This window comes from Lipophrys pholis, assembly GCF_963383615.2.
Source record: "Lipophrys pholis genome assembly, chromosome: 2".
In the NCBI taxonomy this organism is placed as follows: domain Eukaryota; kingdom Metazoa; phylum Chordata; class Actinopteri; order Blenniiformes; family Blenniidae; genus Lipophrys; species Lipophrys pholis.
The window spans coordinates 18259190-18279309 of record NC_137636.1 but is presented as its reverse complement, the minus strand read 5'-3'; the positions used below and the strand labels follow the sequence as shown (position 1 = coordinate 18279309).

The 20120-nt window shown below is 40.6% G+C and overlaps 2 protein-coding genes across 2 annotated transcripts; both read right to left on the bottom strand.

The window, feature by feature from the left end:
* Window positions 1-636: 636 nt before the first annotated feature.
* Window positions 637-9953, bottom strand: vps26a (VPS26, retromer complex component A). The gene is made up of 9 exons (XM_080492231.1): window positions 9867-9953; window positions 8632-8781; window positions 8009-8084; window positions 7462-7618; window positions 5062-5226; window positions 4840-4946; window positions 4508-4609; window positions 4296-4405; window positions 637-3406 (listed from the first exon to the last, which is right to left on the bottom strand). Exons 1-9 carry the CDS (start codon window positions 9867-9869, stop codon window positions 3290-3292), a joined length of 987 nt encoding a protein of 328 aa, XP_080348357.1. The 5' UTR covers window positions 9870-9953; the 3' UTR covers window positions 637-3289.
* A 1142-nt stretch (window positions 9954-11095) lies between these two features.
* Window positions 11096-18227, bottom strand: LOC308127279 (uncharacterized protein). Its single transcript, XM_080492217.1, has 4 exons — window positions 17819-18227; window positions 15803-15944; window positions 11910-12217; window positions 11096-11796 (listed from the first exon to the last, which is right to left on the bottom strand). Exons 1-4 carry the CDS (start codon window positions 17871-17873, stop codon window positions 11696-11698), a joined length of 606 nt encoding a protein of 201 aa, XP_080348343.1. The 5' UTR covers window positions 17874-18227; the 3' UTR covers window positions 11096-11695.
* Between the last annotated feature and the right edge of the window lie 1893 nt (window positions 18228-20120).

Here is a 20120-nt window from a genome sequence, read left to right as displayed (position 1 = left end):
AGACTTGAATCAGTTAACCTCTCTCCCACTTAATATTCCAAGAGTCACTGGCCTTTCCTTGAAAATAGTTTTTACATGTTGGTGTAGATAATAGTTTGAGATCGTGCTCCATTCATCTGGAAATATATTCATTTGGGCATATGTTTTCTTTTACATTGAACGGAATTGGAATCAAAAATATAAAAAATAAATGGCTAAATTGTATTTTCTTTCTTGATTTGGTTAAAAACTGTACATTTGCATGGGTTTTATTGAATTATTTTAGTTTTCCTCACCCTCCCAGTGTCAGAGCCAAATGAGTGCTTTAAGACAGACTTTTTCCACTTTTATTGAAAGTAGTTTTAAAAGACCCCACAAAGTGAAAAATGCATTTTTCTTTTTCATTTATTTATCACTCACAGAGACTTGAACCCACCACCAGAGCAGTGAGGGTTGCTGGTGACATCCCTCCTGGCTCAATGGGTTTGGCCTGCGAACCAGAAAGCTCTAAGACTTTCCTAAGATGACGAGGCACAATCATCTGACAGGATGCACACATCGTCCGATTCGGAAAGATTCTGCTTCAAAATAATCCCATCAAGGTACGTCAAGTTTAAATTAATCTCAAGGGAAATAATATGGAACTCACAGGGTGTTCAGTATAAATCTGCTTTATTAATGATTCAATTTAGCTATATATTTGGGTTTGGTGTATATATACACATATTATACACACACACACGCTCACTCTCACATCCACACAATGGCATGAATAGACATTGTGTTAAGATAAACATGCAGTAGAGAAAGACAGGGGCATAGAGTTTTGGCTTTGAGTGTTCCTTCATAACCTTTGATAGTGTTTTAAAATAAACCAAACTAATTTGACCTGTGCAGGAAAAGACCCGTGAATACATCCAATAGGCAGGAAGAAAGAAAGATAGAAAGCATTGCTCACAAAAATAAATTACACTGTTCCCAAACGAAAGAAGACCAGATAACAAGGTCAACACCAGTGTGAAGGAACAAAGAAAATCGGACATGGGAGACCCTTCTGTTTGGACAGATTCCAGGAAAACATTTGTGACATGAAGTGCATATGAAGGTGATAAATAGTAACAAATATTGTACTCGTGAAGTGAAATTAAAACATGTTGTGATGTTTAAATGACGACGTTACAATTCAATACAGACTCAGGAGCGTTCAGAAGTGAAATTGTCCTTGGGGTGATTATCAGGCTCAGCATCCGTGCCCTATTAACACAAAGTCAAGCATCGGAGGGGAAAGTGCAAAAGCTGGCCGGAGATCAAAGCTGAAGGGCAAAGTGACCCGACACAAGGTGAGAACAACGTCTTTAAAGCAGGACCTGGTCTGAGTATCACAGTGAAACCTTGATGGATTGTACAGTATGTCGTTACTGAATCCCTTCCAGTGCTTAGAGAAGCAGACGAGAGCCATTTATCACATTAGTGTTCCGAAAACAGCAAAGCAGCACGCTCCGAGGATGCTGTACGTATGAAAAAGAAGATGAGGCTGAGGGGAAAGCCCAAACTGCAGCCTGCTGGATACAACCAGCTATCACTTCACTTCAAGTTCCTACTGAACCGGTGAACTTGGAAACAGAAAACTACGACTCATCTGGTGACGACAGGATTATGATTAAGGTGTGAACAGAGGTTTCTTCCATTTTCAGAATTTTGAAGAAATTTCAACATATCCCACTTCTCACATATATATATATATACTGACACAACACCTCCTGAGATGTTTGATTCATCCACATTTTGTCATATTGCCTAACGGATTTAGTGTGTCTGAGATCTGAGAACTGTTACCCACAATAGCATTTCATTCTGATTTCATTTTTAAATTAAATTAAACTCCATTGTCTCTTCTGCAAAGGCGACTGTAAAAAAGTGCTTTTCTATTTTTGTAAATACGAATGAACCAAACCGTTAAAACAAGCAAATATAAATTAACAATATATATATAACCAGCATTGTAAGTGATCAAACACAATGTCCAAACCGCTGTAACAGAGAAGCCACTCCTTCTGGATACATTTGGCGAAATCGTTGGAACCTGACAAAACACATTCAGGAAGATCTGAAATAAAAATATTGTGCAAAACTCATCTGTGTGATGGTTTTCAAACCGTAGTACATGAGTCAAAAAAAGATCTATTCAGCCAAACAGAAAAACAAAACCTTTTCCACTTATTTCAGCCGACACAGAGAAGACGTGATTTTGTAGACTTCAGTAGAAACACTTTTCTCCTCGTTGTGTTGGAGTCTTAGAGAGCTGGATGCCACATCCGAGAATCTATGATAAACAGATATTTTGTCGGCATTTGAATGATCCAAGACGGAAATAAATCAAAACCAATTTCTAAAGGAAGTATATAGTAATCTAAAACATGATATAAGTAAGAGTGGAATAGGTTTTCCTATGCATAATAATTCTAGAATAATAACGAGGTTAAGATAGAAATTTACTGCACTAAATCTTTGACCCCCCAGTTATGCAGATGTTTGCTTGGAGGAGAAGTCTGAGGACAAACTGGGTGTATGGGTGAGAGCAGATAATGTGAGTAAATATCAAAAGCATGTGTTGACTCATTGCTCAGCATCTCACGTCCATCGCCCAGACTGACGCTCCACGTCTGGAACCCTTTCAGTGACCGTTTAGCCCGTCCAGACTTGTGAAGGTGTCCATTTGTAGGGGAAGTGGGAGGTACAGTCCAGGATAAGTACCGGTAAGCAAAAAAAAAAAAGTAAAAAAAAAAAAATGTCCTTAGAAGAGAAAGAGCTCAATGGTGCTGGGGGCTGTGGCCATCTCGTTCTCTCCATCTTTGCTCTTGTTTCACTATGCATTCAGAAAACTGAGGCTGTATGGCTTCACCAGTGTGTGTGTGTGTGTGTGTGCGTGTGAGGATGCTGTCAGCCTGAGACGCCAGGATCAAATCGGTTGTCTCATTGTTCACCACTTGAATTGTTTTTTTTGTTGCTCTTGCTTTGACATTTAGCATTCAGCAGACCTGGACCGTTTGCTTTGTGTGCGTCTGTTTGCGAGTGTGTTTCAGTCCTTGGGGGAGGAAGAGAGAGTGATGGTGGGCAGCTCAGATCCGAAGCTGTGAAGCAGTGAGGGGGACGGGGATGTTACAGTATTCATGGTTACAGACATTTCTCAGTCCAGGGACATAGTGGGCAGGCCTCACACTCACTCACTCACTCACTCACACACTCTGGCCGTACAGCAGTGAGGAGCTGTGGTGTTTGGGTGTGTATTTGTCAGTTCGTGGCCTGGCCCTCACATCTCTGGCTGCTCCGCAGTGACTGGCGGGGTTCGGGACTCCGGTGACTCGTAGCGCTGGTGAAAGTTTCTTTTCCTCAGCTTCTCTGGAGCTTTCCTCCACAAAACAATCTCCTAAAGGTAGAAGGTAACAGATACACAGCAGAAAGACGGAAGATAAAGTTGAGAACCATCGTGACGGGAAAACGATCCGAGGGAAATGTGTCGATAAACATAACTAGTTAGTCATAAGGAAGCCCAGATAGAAAGGCCCGAGAGCTTTCATTGTCTCCTAAAATGCCATAAATATTTGGAACCAAAAGGAAACATTTTCTGCTCATTTCATCAAATTTTTAATCAATAGGTGCCACCGTCACTTTAGAATGGCAGCAGGATCGGAGTCGATATAAAGCAGCATGCTTCAATGCAACTGAATGCATAAACTGAGTGTATAGCGCTGTAAAAGTACACTTTATGACTCAGTTAAAGACAAATAAATGCTACAGCACCTCAAGTCACAAACCAGACTGGAGGTGCTGTTGCATTTATTTGTCTCAGAGTTTCTCGCTAACAGCTGGACTCAAAAAGGAGTTAGCTCTAAAGAAAGCATTTGATGAAAGATGGAAAATAATATGAAGATTACAAACGCAAACAAAATAAAGCCTAACCACCGACTGATTCAGCAGTATAAACCCCTCAGTTTGGATGGAATCTAGTAGACACATCCCCAAACAAACACATTAGAGGCGTATGCAGTATGTGCACCAAATCCAACTCAATGAGATTATTCATTATAGACAGTCTCACAGTGATCGATCACGGGGTGAGTTAATGAAAGTAGCCTGCTCTCCATTTCTAATTGAATGAACAGCACTTCTAAAGTCCAGCCTGTCCTGTGTTTCGGTCCATGCTGCATTTGGTTGGTTGTTACTGAACCAAACATGACAAGTGTGACCACACCCTGACAAACATGCACATCCTCATTGAAGACCGATTTGTTATGTTGCATGCTACAGTGGATTACCTGTTGTTTGAAGTATCTCCTGTCCTCCTCATCAACAAGCACCAGATTAAGGAAGTAGCGCACAGAAAACTTTTTGTTAACGTCCCTCATGGTAGGTGTCAAGTCATAACCTGAAAGGAAACAGAAGGCAGGATGAGCCGTCACTCACATCAAACCTAAACCTAAAGGAAGTAAAGAGGGAAAGTGAAGTTTTACTCCAGGAGAGTTCTCACCTGCCAGAAACAGTCTAATGGGAATCGACTCTCCTTTCACTGGAGCTCCATCCATGATTTCATATTTAGCGACTGTCTCCGTCTCTGTGGTGGTGCTGGGGCCTAAAAAAAAAAAAAAGAAAACAATGACTTCATTAAGTAAGCAGGACAAAGTATGACTGAGCATAATTAAGGTGACAGAGGTTTCTATGCCCCCACTGGGAAGTGATCAGTTCAGAAGAAGTGTATGAAAGAAACAAGAGGCAGAGAAAAGTTAAATAACTACAGATGCAGATACCATCTCTTGTGTTTGATCAGTGTTAATTTGCATCCCCAGGCCCCTGGATGATTACCTATGCCTGTTATCTCCTTCTTGATGAGCTGGAGCTCCATGTGCTGGATCTTGATCCTGACCAGCAGGAAGTAAATCTTCCCAACAATCACGTCCTTGAGGTGGTATCTATCAAAGTCACCCAGGAAGCAGGAGAAAATGTTCAAACTGACTGACACACAGATCAAGTTTAAATTTGGACAAAGTACACTTGACTATCAAGTCCTCGTATTTTTAAACTTACTTGGATTTATTGTACTCAAACTCGATGTGAAGGCAGTCCTCTATGCCGACCTCCATCTTGATTGAGTTGTTGACATCTGGGTAGGTGGCTAGCTGGTGGACAATTAACTCGTATTCCTTCACGAGGTCAGAGAGGCGACGGACTATCGTCACTCTGAGGAAATATCTGTAGGATCAACAAACGGACACAATCAACTATTGAAATCGGATGCGAAACATGCACCAATTGCTGGACCAAATGCAAAAAACAAACAAACTCATCAACAGATTTCTGAACCTGTAAAAGGCCTGTTTCTGTACTTCAAGACAAAATCATTTTTCTACCGAATACAGACATTTTCATCCAATCACTTTATGTAGTTGATCCTTTGAGGAAATGTTTGACCTGCAAACACAAAATGAGCTAAAGGGGTTTACAAGCAGACTGACTCTGCTACCATAAGATGACATCTGGTTACCGGATGTTGAAGCTTTTAGCACATACAGTGAGGCAAAAAAAGTATTTGGCAGCCACCGATTGTGCAAGTTGTCCCGCTTAAAAAGATGAGAGAGATATGTGATTCTCATCATAGGGACACTTGAACTGTGAGAGACGGAAAGTGAAAAAAAAAAATCCAGGAAATCCCATTGGAGGATTTTTTTTAAAGCATTTATTTGTATAATGGTGCAGAAAATTAGTATTTGGTCAATGACAAAAGTTCAACTCAATACTTTGTAATGTAACCGTGTTTGGCAATGACAGAGGTCAAACGTTTCCTGTAGGTCTTCACCAGGTTTGCACACTGGAGTTGGTATTTTGGCCCATTCTTCCATGCAGATCTGCTCTAGCGTCGTGATGTTTTGGTTCTGTCGCTGGGCAACACAGACTTTCAACTCCCTCCACAGATTTTCTATTGGGTTGAGGTCTGGAGACTGGCTTGGCCACTCTAAGACCTTGAAATGTTTTTTACGGAGCCACTCCTTCGTGGCCCAGGCGGTGTGTTTGGGATCATTGTCATGCTGGAAGATCCAGCCATGTTTCATCTTCAATGTTCTCACTGATGGAAGGAGGTTTTCACTCAAAATCTCACGATACATGGCCCCATTCATTCTTTCCTTTACACGGATCAGTCGTCCTGGTCCCTTTGCAGAGAAGCAGCCCCAAAGCATGATGTTTCCACCCCCATGCTTCACAGTGGGTATGGTGTTCTTGGGATACAACTCCGCATTCTTCCCCCTCCAAACACAGCGAGTGGTGTTTATACCAAAAACATATTTTTTGGTCTCATCAGACCACATGACATTCTCCCAATCCTCCTCTGGATCATCCAGATTGTCACTGGCAAACTTTAGACGGGCCTGGACATGTGCTGGCTTAAACACCTTTCAGGTGCTGCAGGGATTTTAATCGATGACGACGTAGTGTGTTACCAATAATAACCTTTGTTACTGTGGTCCCAGCTCTCTCCAGGTCATTGGCCAGTTCCCCCCGGGTGTAGTTCTGGGCTGATTCCTCACCGTTTTGAAGATCGTTTGTACCCCACGAGGTGAGATCTTGCATGGAGCCCCAGGTCAAGAGCGATAGTCAGTGAGTTTGTATTTCTTCCATTTTCTAATAATAGCTCCAACAGTTGATCTCGTCTCACCAAGCTGCTTGCCTATTGTACATTGGCTCATCCCAGTCTTGTGCAGCTGTACAATTGTGTCCATGGTGTCCTTAGACAGCTCTCTGCTCTTGGCCATGGTGGAGGTTGGAGTCTGACTGTGTGAAGGTGTGGATAGATGTCTTTTATACAGATAACCAGTTCAAACAGGTGCCATTAATACAGGTGGAGGATAGAAGAGCTTCTTAAAGAAGTAACAGGTTTGTGAGAGACAGAATTCTCAAGAATCTACAAATAAATGCTTTATAAATCATACAATATGTTTTTCACATTCTGTCTCTCACAGTTGAAGTGTATCTATGATGAAAATTACAGACCTTTCAAGTGGGACAACTTGCAGAATCGGCCAAATACTTTTTTGCCCCACTGTACCTAACATTAAGTGAGATGTGTGCAGTCAGAAGAGTACCACATGTGCCCTGTGCGGCAAATCCTGCAGTTGACTTTGTGACTAAATGTGTTGTCATGAGTTATAAGCCAATCTCTACATTCATGCAGCATCTTTCTTGCACATTGGTACAATTCAAAGCTCTTCACAGGATAAGTGGCACAGTAATAACACAATGGCTGACAAGACAGATAAAAGAAAACTGGATTAAAAGTAACTTTAAGAAGAGAAATAAACAGGAATAGAATTTTAAAATGACAAAAAGCAGAAGAACCTCAAACTGAATCACAAAAAGAAAAGATGAAAATACGGGTTTGCAAGGGGAATAAAAAAAAAAAAAGAACATAATATATTTTAAATAACAGCCAACCTTAGCCTGACGTTTGCTCCAGTGTAGGACTCGTAGGGTTTCTCCACCTGCATAAACTCGAAATCGTAGCTTCTGTTCTGGGTGAGCTCTCCAGGTAACGCCAACTCTTTGACCAAGTCCACAAACTCATGGGTGTTGCTCTTATCAGAGAACAGTTCTGGAAAACAGCAGATACAAATGGTTTGCATGAGTGCTTTGTGGTCTTGATGGCGAGTAATTCAAAACTATTTTAACCCCCCTTCAGAAGACGCCGTGCATCAGGTGTCTTTTCTAGGTTTTCATACTCTTGCAGCTCATTACTCTGTATTTGGAGGAGGAGGGTTTAGCTCCATTATGCCAGACTGCACATGACAGCCACATGCCCCGTTAAACATTTCAGGTCACGTGGGAAAGACAACGGCAGACTGTTGGCTAGTCGTTTTCTTGCTACAACTTAAAATATGTCATGAGGCAGACAGTTTCAAGAACAAAATACAATACACTGATCGGCCTGAACATACGGACATAAGAGCAGCAGAAGAGCTGGATAAACTTCTATCACACTCACCGATCTGACCAACAAACTCAATGCGAATGCCCTGATGCTCCAGCCGCTTTCCTCCCTGCTTCACATTTAGATTCACCTAGAGAGGAAAAATGTATTAACACCAAGTAACTTAATGCTTAATAACTGGACTTTTTTTTAATCTGATGGGTCTTGAAATCAGTGCACCAGCAATAATCACAAGACACTCAAAATATACAATTTTAGGATTTTTTATAAATCTAAGTCTATCAATATGTCTATCAATATGTGTGTATAGAAGACACAAATAACCAATCCAGAAGAATGGAAACGGTTGAAGAACAGAAGCTATCTTGGAGACATTCAGTATGTTTAAACAGCCTCATGATGATAATAATGGTATATCAATATGTCTGCAGACCCCAAATATCAACCTTCAGGGGTCCCTAAAGCCAGAGCAGGCTTCCACGCTCATAAAATAAAATAAAACTTAATTTCCCACTGGACTCTGTCGAGGAGAAGATCTTGAAATAGACTGAAGCATGGCAGACAAATCTAACATCTACTGAGTACATGGAACAACCATATTACATTACAACAAATAAACCACAACTTGTGTGTAGGACTCCTGTACATGCTTTAAATATGATGCACGCTCAGCTTACCTTGCCCGACACAGACTCTCCATCGTAGAACAGGTAGTGTTTCTCCACTTTCCCCTCCTCCGTCTTCAGCTCGGCCGTTTTTCTGTTTTCAGCGTCGTTCAGCACTACATCTATCTCACATACCGGTCCAAACAAACCTCCCAGGAAACTCTGCAATCACCAAAAACAGCAAAATGTCATACAAACTTCCAGAAGTTACAGCATTATTGAAAACTGCAGTTGATGAGGACAGTAATAAATTTATACAAAAAAACATGGAAAACTACAGTGTTTTCGGGATTCCACTCACACAGATCTGCACTTCAGGTAGCAGTTTGACTTCTTCAAGCACAAAAAGCCCCAGCAACAAGAAGAATCAACAACTTGCACAACACCACATGTAGCAATAACACTAAACTCCACCACAGCTGGCAAGATAACGCCTCTCACTGAGTACACATGGATGAGACTGATGGCTGTGCTCTGACACAATCCCAGTGAAATGCTTCACCAGACTCTGGGGAAATGACAACGTGTGTTATTTCCAAAACATCCCTGCTGCTCATCCTCATCTGCAAGGCCACATTATTCTCCTCTGAGCTGGCACACAGTCACAAGCACATGTTTCAACATGCAGGGGCAGCAGATCTGGAGGAATCAGCCCAGTCATCAAGATGCGAGGACAGACTGGCTCAGTATCAATTGACTCTTATGAGAGAGGATGCACAAAAACTGAACAAGGATCCTGATGGAAAACCCCAAAGTCAACTTGACGAACTGAACAGTGAAGAGAGACCGAGTCTAAACATAGCTCATATGCATGCATGAGGTGTTTTATAAGTAACATGCAGAAGTATTGAGAGAGGCTGTTGCTGGAGCTCAACATGCATGTGACAGCACAACTTACCACTGGACTGAGCTAACGAGCCACCTTAGCTTTGACGTCCACTTCAGACACATAGCTGCTCCACTCACACGAATACTCAACAAGCTGCAACAACTGGGTGGTATACCACCACGAAAACGGGCAACAACCGGAGGCTGAAGCGGCAGGGCCGAGTAAAGAAGCGCAAACATTGGAGAGAGACACGGCCTCGTACCGAGGCTACCCCGAACAACCCAGCTAGCTTTTCCTGTCAGCTCTAATCAGGAGATAAAACCAAAGCAACGCTTCCGGTACGAGCCATTTCCTTCAATAACACACCCCGGCTCGTTAAAGTGCAGTCCTGACAGCTGATGTTTGTTTTTACACTCACCATGTCGGCGGTCTGGACAGTAGAAGCTAACAGATAGCCTCGCTCCGTGTGAACCAGGGGGAGAACCAGCAGCAGCAGCCAGGGCTCCGCGTCATGTGACCCGGGTCATGTGTGCGTGTGTGTGGGCGGGGCCTCGCGAGGAGGCGCCACGCCCCCTCCCCGGGTCAGACTCTGCATCTACCCCCCCCCCCCCCCCCCCCCCCAAAACCAACACCAGCAGGACTGCGCAACTTTCAGCGCTAAAATGTGAACTTACTGTTTCAGTGCCAAGATTATAGTCAATTACCAGAAAAAAGTATTGATGTCAGCATTGTGTGTGTGTGTGTGTGTGTGTGTGTGTGTGTGTGTGTGTGTGTGTGTGTGTGTGTGTGTGTGTGTGTGTGTGTGTGTGTGTGTGTGTCATCCCATGCTGCTGAGAAGCCCAGAGAGAGAGAGAGAGAGAGAGAGAGAGAAAAATACTCAATCACAGAGGGTTTTTATCTCCGTTGATACAGTATTGCATTGGTTATTTGCTGATTGTGTTTCTGAGGAGGAAGATTTCTCAGCCACAGAGTCCAGCGGGCGGATTTACGTGATGCGCCTGATTTCATCACTTCTGGAGTGATGCAATCAGCTGCTGGAGTTCTGGACCATGGAAAGCAGCACAAGACAAGGTCATGAAGAGCAGAAATATCTACTTTTAGGGCAAGGTTTGGAAAAGCAGAGGCGCTCAAAACATGCTGAAGTAGAATCTGGTGGCATGAAGCCTGTTATTTCATAAAAATCCATAAATTAGCCACGTCATTTAATAAGCTGCAGGGTTCAAAACTTGTGAAAAAAGTAGCGGTTTATAGTCTGTAAATTACGGTAATGGAGATCCTTATGTCCAGCTTTTGAAGGACAGGGAATCTGGTCAGGGTGTAAACTAAATTAGTAAGTCAACTCCAGCAAGCCCTGTTAGAAATGGATGGATGGATGGATGGATGGATGATCTCTGCTGATTCTGCATGCAACTTGTATTCAAATTTGTTGCAAACACTCTCCTGCTAAAAATATAACACAGATTATCTGTGATCAACAACAACTGAAATGTTTGTGTTCAAGTGTATCAAGCGAGCGTCTGATGATTCATCATGTTGAGAGTTACTAAAAACTGGACACTCTCCTTAAAAACGCTCCAGTTTTTCAAGACAAGACAGGTCAGAAATTTCCCAACTGACTAAATCACAAATACATCACCAACACCAGTAAGATGGTTAAAAAATCTTTATTCATTTGAGTGTGTGAATTGCAATTTAAACAATGCTAAGCTGCATATTTATAGTACACATTTTGATAATGTTACAGCACTAAAGCTGCATGGACCCATTGAAATGTACTCTGGAGAGACAAAATCATTTTTTTAGACTTTGAAACTAGAAAATGTTGCTTTACCCTCCTGGTTATATGTAAATTATCCTATTGAAGACAAGTGCATTTTTATTTTATTCTTTAAAAAAATAAAGGAACGCATCCATCACAGCTCAAAAGACAAGATGAAACAGAGTGAGAAATGCACTGTAAATGTTATTGCACCAAAGTTATACTGATATAAAGCACTTAAAATGAAGGAAAGGCACAAATACAGATGAGACAACATCAGAGTGTCTACTGGCATCTTTGGCATCTATTTTTATTTTGTTTACAGTTGTTCTGTCTTTTAAAGTAAAGACATCAGTAGAAATATCATGTTTTCCAGCAGGTGGGGATGTTGTATTAGTTTTACTATCTGACCAGTCACGGATGAATTGCAATTAGATGCTTGCCTCTGTATGTATGTGTGCTGGTGTGTGAATCAGACAGTACACAGTTTACAGCTGCAGAATTTGGTCTTGCTTGAGTTCTTCAGGTTTTGCTTCCTCAACCAGTGACCTGCTGGGGAACAACCTCCTCATGCTGCTCAGACCTCCAACTACAAATAGAAATGAAAGGAAGAGCTGATAAGACCAACTTTACGCAACACAAAGACAGTGAAACTTTAAAACGCTTATGTCTGCACAGATGAAAATTTTTCATCAAAAATACCTTTGTAAAGCTCTCTCTCTGTCGGAGACTCGCCAGAGCCGCTTTCGGCAGGCACCTCGTCAGCGTACGAACCGTCCCGCGCAGAGCCTTCATAAACACCGGAGCTTTCTTCACTGGGAGGGCTCAGAGGAGACTCGCTCTCCTCCTCCTCATCCTCCTCCTCCTCCTCCACCTGCAGCTCTTCATCTTCATCTTCCTCCATCTGCTGCTCTTCATCTTCATCCTCCTCTTCCTCCATCAGCTGCTCTTCATCTTCATCCTCCTCCTCCCTCCAAGCTGGAATCTCATCCTCCACGGGTTCAGCCTCTCTGGAAATACACAGTGATAGCGACTCTAAAATTTGGCATTTCATAGGAAGAAGAGAAAATTCAATAATTTATCTTTTCTATCATTTCTGGGCGCAGTGGTTAGCGCTCCCGCCTCACAGCAAGAAAGTTGTGGGTCATGGGTTCAAATCCAGCCTGGGGCCTTTCTGTGTGGAGTTTGCATGTTCTCCCTGTGTGTGCGTGGGTTTCTTCCGGGTACTCTGGTTTCCCCCCACATCCCCCCCCATAAAAAACATGCACAGGGGGTACCTGAGCAAGACCCCGGCTCCCCCCTGAGCACTGCTCTGTACGGCTGCTACCGAGGGGTAAATCAGTATTTCACTACATGTTAGTGACTGGGGTAGTTGTTAACATTGTATGTAACAAATAAAAAAATATTTCTTTAACATGTAATTGAAGCCCTTCTAAAGCTTCTTTCATGTGAAGCTATTTACTTAGATTTGTTCTGAGGGGTATGTATTTCAATCAGCTTCACAAAATCATTCAAACAGTTATGCAAAAAAAAACAAAACAAGAAATTTATAACAAAACAAATGTGTCAAACATTTTTCAGTTCAGGGGTCATATACAGCACAATTCCATCTTGAGTGGGCCGGACCAGTAAATAGTGCCAGAATAACCTTTGAATTTAAACTTTAGAGTTTTTCTTTGTTGTGGTGCAGAGTGTACATGATTAAAATGTCCAGATTTAAAACATCAATTACTACAGAAAATGACTAGAATGTCAACAAAAAGATGAATTTAATTAAACCTTCTGGTGCAAAATACAGTGAAATGCCCCTCCGAAAAAACCCTCTTCTATAGCTGTTGCGACTTTATTACCAGCCTCTAAAACTTCCCAAAAAAATCTACAAACAGCAGACATGTTTAATTTTTCGCTCTTTTATGCTCATCAGCATAATGACGTCTGTATTTTTTATTAACAGCCTCGCGTGTTCGTAGTCTGCTTGCTCTGGTTATGCCAAAATAAATCAACAAAAAGAAATCTGCATACGACCGTGGTTTAATGCCGACACCAATGCTTCTTTTTTTTTTGCTTATTGGCAGAAATTGATGTTCATATCATTGTGTATCCTTATATCAGACTACAGACTTCTGATAGTCTTTAATGTATTCCTCGGGACGAGAGCTGCTTCGAGCAGGATATTCACCTGTCTTCAGTCACACTGAGTAAGCGAGTGTAATGAGAAGATTTCAGTGTGATTACACCATGTAGGCCTGTGCTGCTTCACTGACATCTGCTGGCTGCTCCTATTTGCTCTGTTTACTCCTTTGTGGTGTTCAGTAACTCACAGAGCTTAGATTAAAATAAAACAATAGGTTGGATTGAGTGGGAATATCACTCCATTCTACTTTTTCTTCTTTCAATGAGAAATTGTGTTAAAAAAAAAAAAAAAAGAAGAGTTAAAATAAAAACTACAAAGACTTTCATCAGAGTTGGACTGTGTCGCATACAGACTTTTCTAAACTTTATTTGCAGTGTTAAGGTTTATGTTTACATGTAATCTGTTATTTTCTCATGTTGAAGTATCTGTCTCGCCTGGTACATACACAGATACCAAACAATAGAACAGAAACAGCAGCCCACCCGGCGTCACAGCCCACTTCCTCTCAACACTTCCCTTCATCTTCCTGTTCAAGGCGAGCCGTAAAAAGACAGGCCTGCTGCTGAAATGTTGTTGCTCATAATGACATTAGAGTCCAAAAAAACACAGTGACTAACAGGCCAGACATCCCTTTCTACAATCCTGAGGTGATTCACATTCATTCACATGGCCCGCAGCTGTCCTGTTTACTGTGCGCACCTGAAATTGCAGACCGTTTATCGTCTTGTTTATGGAACCGTCACAACTATGTAACCATTTCCTGAAGTTCTGTAGAACAACTGTTACACTCCTGTGGCTTTTGCAAATTCACACTGGGTTAAAAATCTGCTTCAAAGAGAATGTATATAATGTCGCATTAGATCAAATTCATCCAGTGAGGGATATTCAGCACGATAGACAAACTTTAACTTGACAGCTCAGTTTAATTTTTCTTTTTAATACTTTACTTTTTTATTTTCAAATATGAGATCATTCGCTGATTGACAGATAAGGGGAACTTTAAAAGAGGAAACTGAGGTCTTAAAAGAAAACTGTGATACTTTTTTTTGCACTTGGACAAGGGTTAAAAGGTGGGGTGTTTTTTTTTTTCTTTCAAATAAATATGCACCTATTATTGGTATTGTTATCATTATTGATTAAAATGAATATCTTTTTCTTCCAATTTGTTTTCCTTCACATATGTGTGCACAGCTTTGTGTGTGCATGTAAAAAAAAAGAAGAAATAAACAAAAACAGGAACCTTGACCTAAACAGTGATTAAACGGTTAAATTTAACAAGATGGTGTGATCACATGCAACTGCTGGATCCGTGCTTGTCAGAGACTCCTCTTCTCGTCATCTAAAATAACTAAACGTCGTAATAACTTGAACTAACTTATCTAAACAATTGATCTCCTGGGATAAAACAATAATGGCAAAAAATCAATGACTAAATAATTAAAATATAATTCATTGCAGAACTCAGATTCATTTATGAGGTCAGTTGAGTCTATTTTGTTTAATTCTCACATTAAATGTATGTCACTGGTTGAATTAAACGCCCACAAGAGCCTCTCAACAACCATCTTAGTGGAATTCATGTTCAGTCTGCAATTACACAGTTTTGTTGTTGTTGTTGTTGTTGTTGTGGGGATTATTTCACACGTTTACTTCTTTTAGTGTTCAAATTGAGCCTTTAATGCTCCGGTATACACTGGCAGCTTAGCCAGGCATACACAGCCTATGATTTTCACACACGTCATTATGAGTCCATCAAATCTGAAACGACTGTTTGTTCAAGGACAGAGCGCGCTTCCTCTGTAATGAAGTTTGTGGCGAGCGGAGCTAAAGTTTGCTCCAAGTTCACCACAAACAAACACACGCACGCACACACAGTTCATATTTGTATATTTGTACATCAGTTTATTGGTTTTAGTCAATAATCCTCCAGCAGCTGGATGAAGACATTTCTCACACTTCCAAACAGTAGACGTAAAACTGAACTATTTGCAGATGTGTTACTATTTTGGTCATTCTGAAAAAATACTTTTTTTAGCAAGAGGGTCATTTTGAGAGGATAAACACATTAACTATGAACTCGTCAAGATGTGGACTTGAACTCTAGCCTCCCGTCCTCTTGTTGTTCCCTCCATTTCTCTTTATCCTTGCTGAGTTTTTTTTGGCCACCTACCTCCCACTTATACAGTCTCTCACACATAAAGCACATGGAGGAACACAGACCAGCACATACAGTGGAACATTATCCCATTGTTTTGTGCTAACCAAAGATCCCATGCATGGTCAGCATTTTTACATTTAAAATACCAGTTTTTCTATATTGACCATCGATGACGTTTACTTTTCCAGGTTCAAACACTGGAGCGCTCTTAGCTCTATCAGTCATCCCATCTCTCTTCAGTCACTGATCAAACTAAATCAATGATCTTATCGGTCTTATCACACGCTTATCATGAAAACTCACAGATACTGTGCAGTGGAGGCGGGTAGTTTAGCTGGCAGGTCTGGACTCCACTCCATTTCTTGAGTCTGTTGTGTCACACAGTTGGCGTCATCATCCCCGGGGTTACATCTCACAAAGTTATACACTGCAGTTCGTGGGGCTCCTACAGGGAGAAATGTGTCACCATTGTTTAGTTTACAGGTGTTTCCATGTGTAACACTTCGTTCAAACAGTTTGCTCAGACAGCATTGTTTTGAGGGAACGTCTCATTGCTGATGTGGATTCGGGTTCTTTCCTGTAGCCTATTTCAAGAGATTACAACATTATTCTGCAACAGTAACGGCTGGTTTAGTCCACCTCTGAGGTGTTTGAACTGGAATGTGCTGGAGTAAGAAGTATCACCATTATGTTTTTAAAATCTATATCAGAAAGTTGTTTTGCTTCTCTAATACTTGGTGCATTAGTTGTTTCTTTTCCTGCAAACATTTATGTTACTGGGCTAAAATTCAAGTAAATCCTGTGATTGACTCTTTCATTTGCTTTCATTAAAGGGTTTGATTCTTGGAAAGAAATAACCAAACTGAATTTACTAAAATTCCCTCATGAGTCTATCACCGATTGTGTTTTAATTGAACAAAGAGGTTTCAGTGGTTCTGAAAAATGTGCCAGGTTATAGTGTGTACAAATAGTACTTCCTCCAAAATTGTTAGCAGTGCATTTCTACATCACACTGATGACCCTGATAAAGGCAATCTATCACCATTGTTGTTATTAGCTTTTCATATCTGATGTTTCAGCTGTATATTTCAGATACGAGGCTTCCTGGAAAGAAAATGTGACAAACCTCATAAAAAAAACTTTTTTTTTTTAATTCTGTGAAGAGGTTGAATGTACTCTGTGTACCACATGTGGAGAGATGCTGAAACATTTGAAAAGGGCAAACGCTTCTGTGGGTTTGGTGTGTGTGTGTGTGTGTGTGTGTGTGTGTGTGTGTGTGTGTGTGTGTGTGTGTGTGTGTGTGTGTGTGTGTGTGGGTGGGTGGGTGTGTGTGGGTGGGTGCGTGTGGGTGTTATTAAAACAAATTTAGGTCTCCCTCTTGTTTTGTAAAACTTTAGACATTAGAAGCTGTTGTAGTTGAGGCTCCAATCCTCATCAAAAAGGGAGAAATCAAACAATTATAAGAACAATGAACTAAATAAAATTATTTTGAAATTTCTGTCATGCTGTTGTAATAAGTTTCTTAAATGTGAACTGAAATGGAGAAGAAAAGCTTTCTAGTTACACTAATTTAATAAAAGTTTTCTGATTTATCTTCATCCTTTTCTTCATAAAGGCTTGAAAGTCTTGTAAACGCTATTCACCCTGTTGTCTCCAACTGTTTCATGTACAATAAAATTGTAATCATTAAATGGTAATATCTATGAACATCTTTTTGTTGTCAGTATAAAGCTTTGAAACAAGAGCTTTAGTCATCTGGTTAATTAGAAAGGCTTTAATGTAAAGTGTTGCAATTTCAGAGGACAATCTGAATAGGGCCACAATGCTGCTTTATAGTACAGCCCCACTGCATAATTGAATTCAAATCTATTCCCATTGGAGGTATTTTTATGTTACTCGGGTTTCCCCCGAAACTTTTTCCTTCCTCTCTTTCACAGTGTGACTTTAGTCTCCTTGTGTCATGGTGAAAGCCCCAAAAAAACCCTTTCGACATGCAAAGATTTAGGGGGGGGGGGGGAAACAATCGAAACTTAACTCGGAAACTGAAACGATTGAGCATGAGCCAGAAAAACATTATTCTGCGTTTTTAGTTTACAGGCAGGCAGGATGAGCTACTCAGAGCAGGAGACAATAATATTAAGACTCTTCTGATCTGAAGAATTGAGTCACTGTGACTTCTGGTAATAACTCTGCTGACAGCAGAGATGCAAATCATATGATAGTTTTTACTTCTCAATCATCTCTCCCACCCCCGTGGCCATCCTTCCCTCGCGCTGAGGAGAGCCTCATGTGTCTCCTTCACAATAAAGCTGGACTCACCCTTCGCGTTATGTAAGGACAGGAGGCAGACAGCGAGCAGCAGAAACACCTTCATCCTCAGCCGTGTCTTCTTCAACTAAGAAAATATGATGTATATATATAAAAACAAACAACAATAACACCTCTTCCTCGGAGTTGAGACTTGTTGTGGTGCAGGAGAGAAGAACTGCAAAGTGTGTGAGAGTCTTAAAGCGCCTCCGAGAGGCTCAGCCCTCCGCAGTGCGTCATGGTTTCCTGAACTCTTTCTCCAACAGAAAGAAAGTGACGGAACATCCTCAGTGGAAACTTTTCAAACATCACCGATCTCAGTCTGCGTTTGCGCAACTGCGTTCCAGGAGCAAGGAAACAGCAGAAGATAGCAGCTGAGATTCAATCTCTTTGGATTTGTTCTCTCTCTTTTTAGAAACTCATCACCGCCGAGAGGAAGCGACAGGTTGTCTTAATTGGCTCGTCGAGATAAAGAAGTCCATGTTATTTCACTTTAACTCCAGGAAGACATTTACTGAGCACATTTCAACAACAACGTTTATTTCAGACTAATAACTGCACATTGACGATAACAGAACTGTCAGGTTCAACATAGACTCAGGTGCTGGTACGTTTGCATCTTTACCTGCTGTCTCTTCACCCGACTGAGGGATTTTACTTTGAAATCACAAACTATGACGAAAGCTGTCAAACACAGGACAAATGTTTGGAGGAAGTCATATTGAGAAAACCTTTTTTTCTAAAAGCAAATAATACATAATATAACAGGATAGTGATGGCTGTAGTCAATATTTTAAGATATTATTTATTTATCCCACAAAATATGAAATATGAATAAGACACCATACACAAGGAATTTATTGGAGTTTCCAAAACTTTATTGATGAACCATGAGGAAATGATTTCTCCACATTTTACCCATCCTATTTCTCGGAGCGGTGGTCTGCCAGAGTGGGATTCTAACCTGGGGTCCTCAGATCCCAAATCCTGTGATGATGGATACCATATAGTTTTACAATATATTGCCTACAGAAATGCAACTGAGGTACTTTTTAAGTTAGATATTGCAAAATATGTGTGATTAGGGTCAATATTATCATTTTCATGTGTTGAAATGGTGGAGTTTTGCAATCCATTCGATGTCCTATAAATTGTAGAATGACTCAAGGCCAAAAAGTCCCTGTAACTAGGTTTCCTTTTAAGTTTTACAAGTGTTACGATACGTTTTTTCCCCATTATGCTTTTCACCCATTAAACTTTTATTTTCTTCAGATCTTAGTTTTTGTTTGTTTGTTTGTTTAGCCCTCTTCAGCTAAGAAAAAATAATTACACTCTCTTAGTGTTTATGTGTGAGTGAAGGGGAAAGAACTGGACGTGCGTTACTTGCTCACATGTGGTTTCTACTCAGCTCTTTCAGTGTTTCTTAGTAGTAAACAGAACAATGTGGTGAAGACTGGCGAACCGTCCCAGAAATGCAAACTACCGCCACCAATTCTTTAACGCTCAACTCACAATAATAGGAGAAAACTCTTCAATGTAGTTTTGTGTTAATGCATCACAGGTGCATGAACTATGTCAAATTGCCAAAACACACTACAACCACCTCAGTGTCACCCCAGGGTGGAAGTGATGGATTTTTAATGTAACTGAACCAACACTTAAGTACAATTCACATTACCTGAACCACTTTGCTAGTTTTCAAATCATCATATAGTTATGAGAAGACACCAAATTTTAATCAATTAAAAATAAAACATTGATTAACAAAGTAACTCATACTTTGGCAGGAATATTCTGTAATCGCCGTTTTTTTTTGTTATTTTTTTTCCACCTCTGTTGTCACATTATCAGTGTTGTCTTCATACTGTGTGTGTGTGTGTGTTTGACTGGGTATTTGAATCTGGCTTGCAATGTGCATTCTTTTGAGTGTGTGTGCATGTTTGTGTTATATTGTGTTTTTCGTGTCTCCACATGTGCTGTAGATGTTTGTCAGTATTGTGAAATCATTAAGTTCGCGGGGTGTTTTTAATCACAGTTTGTGTTCACCATGCAACTTTTATTCTATGTTTTTGTATTTTGTCCCACCACATGGCAGATGTAAATACATTCAAAATGTGCTGTACTCATAAACATGTATGTAAATTGCAGTTTAAGTGGCTGAAACACTTTAGAAAGCCAGTATATCAATAAATTATAAAATAAAATAAAATAAAATAAAATAAAATAAAATAAAATCTGATTCTGATTCTGATTCTGATTCTGATTCTGATTCTGATTCTGATCTAAATGTATGGACATAAATTTGAAAGCCAGA

What these genes read in the sequence shown, in the direction of transcription:
- LOC308127279 (XM_080492217.1), bottom strand. Translation starts at nt 17,873, where the DNA reads ATGAAGGTGTTTCTGCTGCTCGCTGTCTGCCTCCTGTCCTTACATAAC. An exon ending in GTCCTTACATAACGCGAAGG is followed by an intron (nt 15,945 to 17,818) that starts GTGAGTCCAGCT and finishes TTCTCCCTGTAG; the next exon opens with GAGCCCCACGAACTGCAGTG. An exon ending in GCCTCCACTGCACAGTATCT is followed by an intron (nt 12,218 to 15,802) that starts GTGAGTTTTCAT and finishes GTGTATTTCCAG; the next exon opens with AGAGGCTGAACCCGTGGAGG.
- vps26a (XM_080492231.1), bottom strand. An exon ending in GAGAGTCTGTGTCGGGCAAG is followed by an intron (nt 8,085 to 8,631) that starts GTAAGCTGAGCG and finishes TTTCCTCTCTAG; the next exon opens with GTGAATCTAAATGTGAAGCA. An exon ending in GGAGATACTTCAAACAACAG is followed by an intron (nt 3,407 to 4,295) that starts GTAATCCACTGT and finishes TTCTACCTTTAG; the next exon opens with GAGATTGTTTTGTGGAGGAA.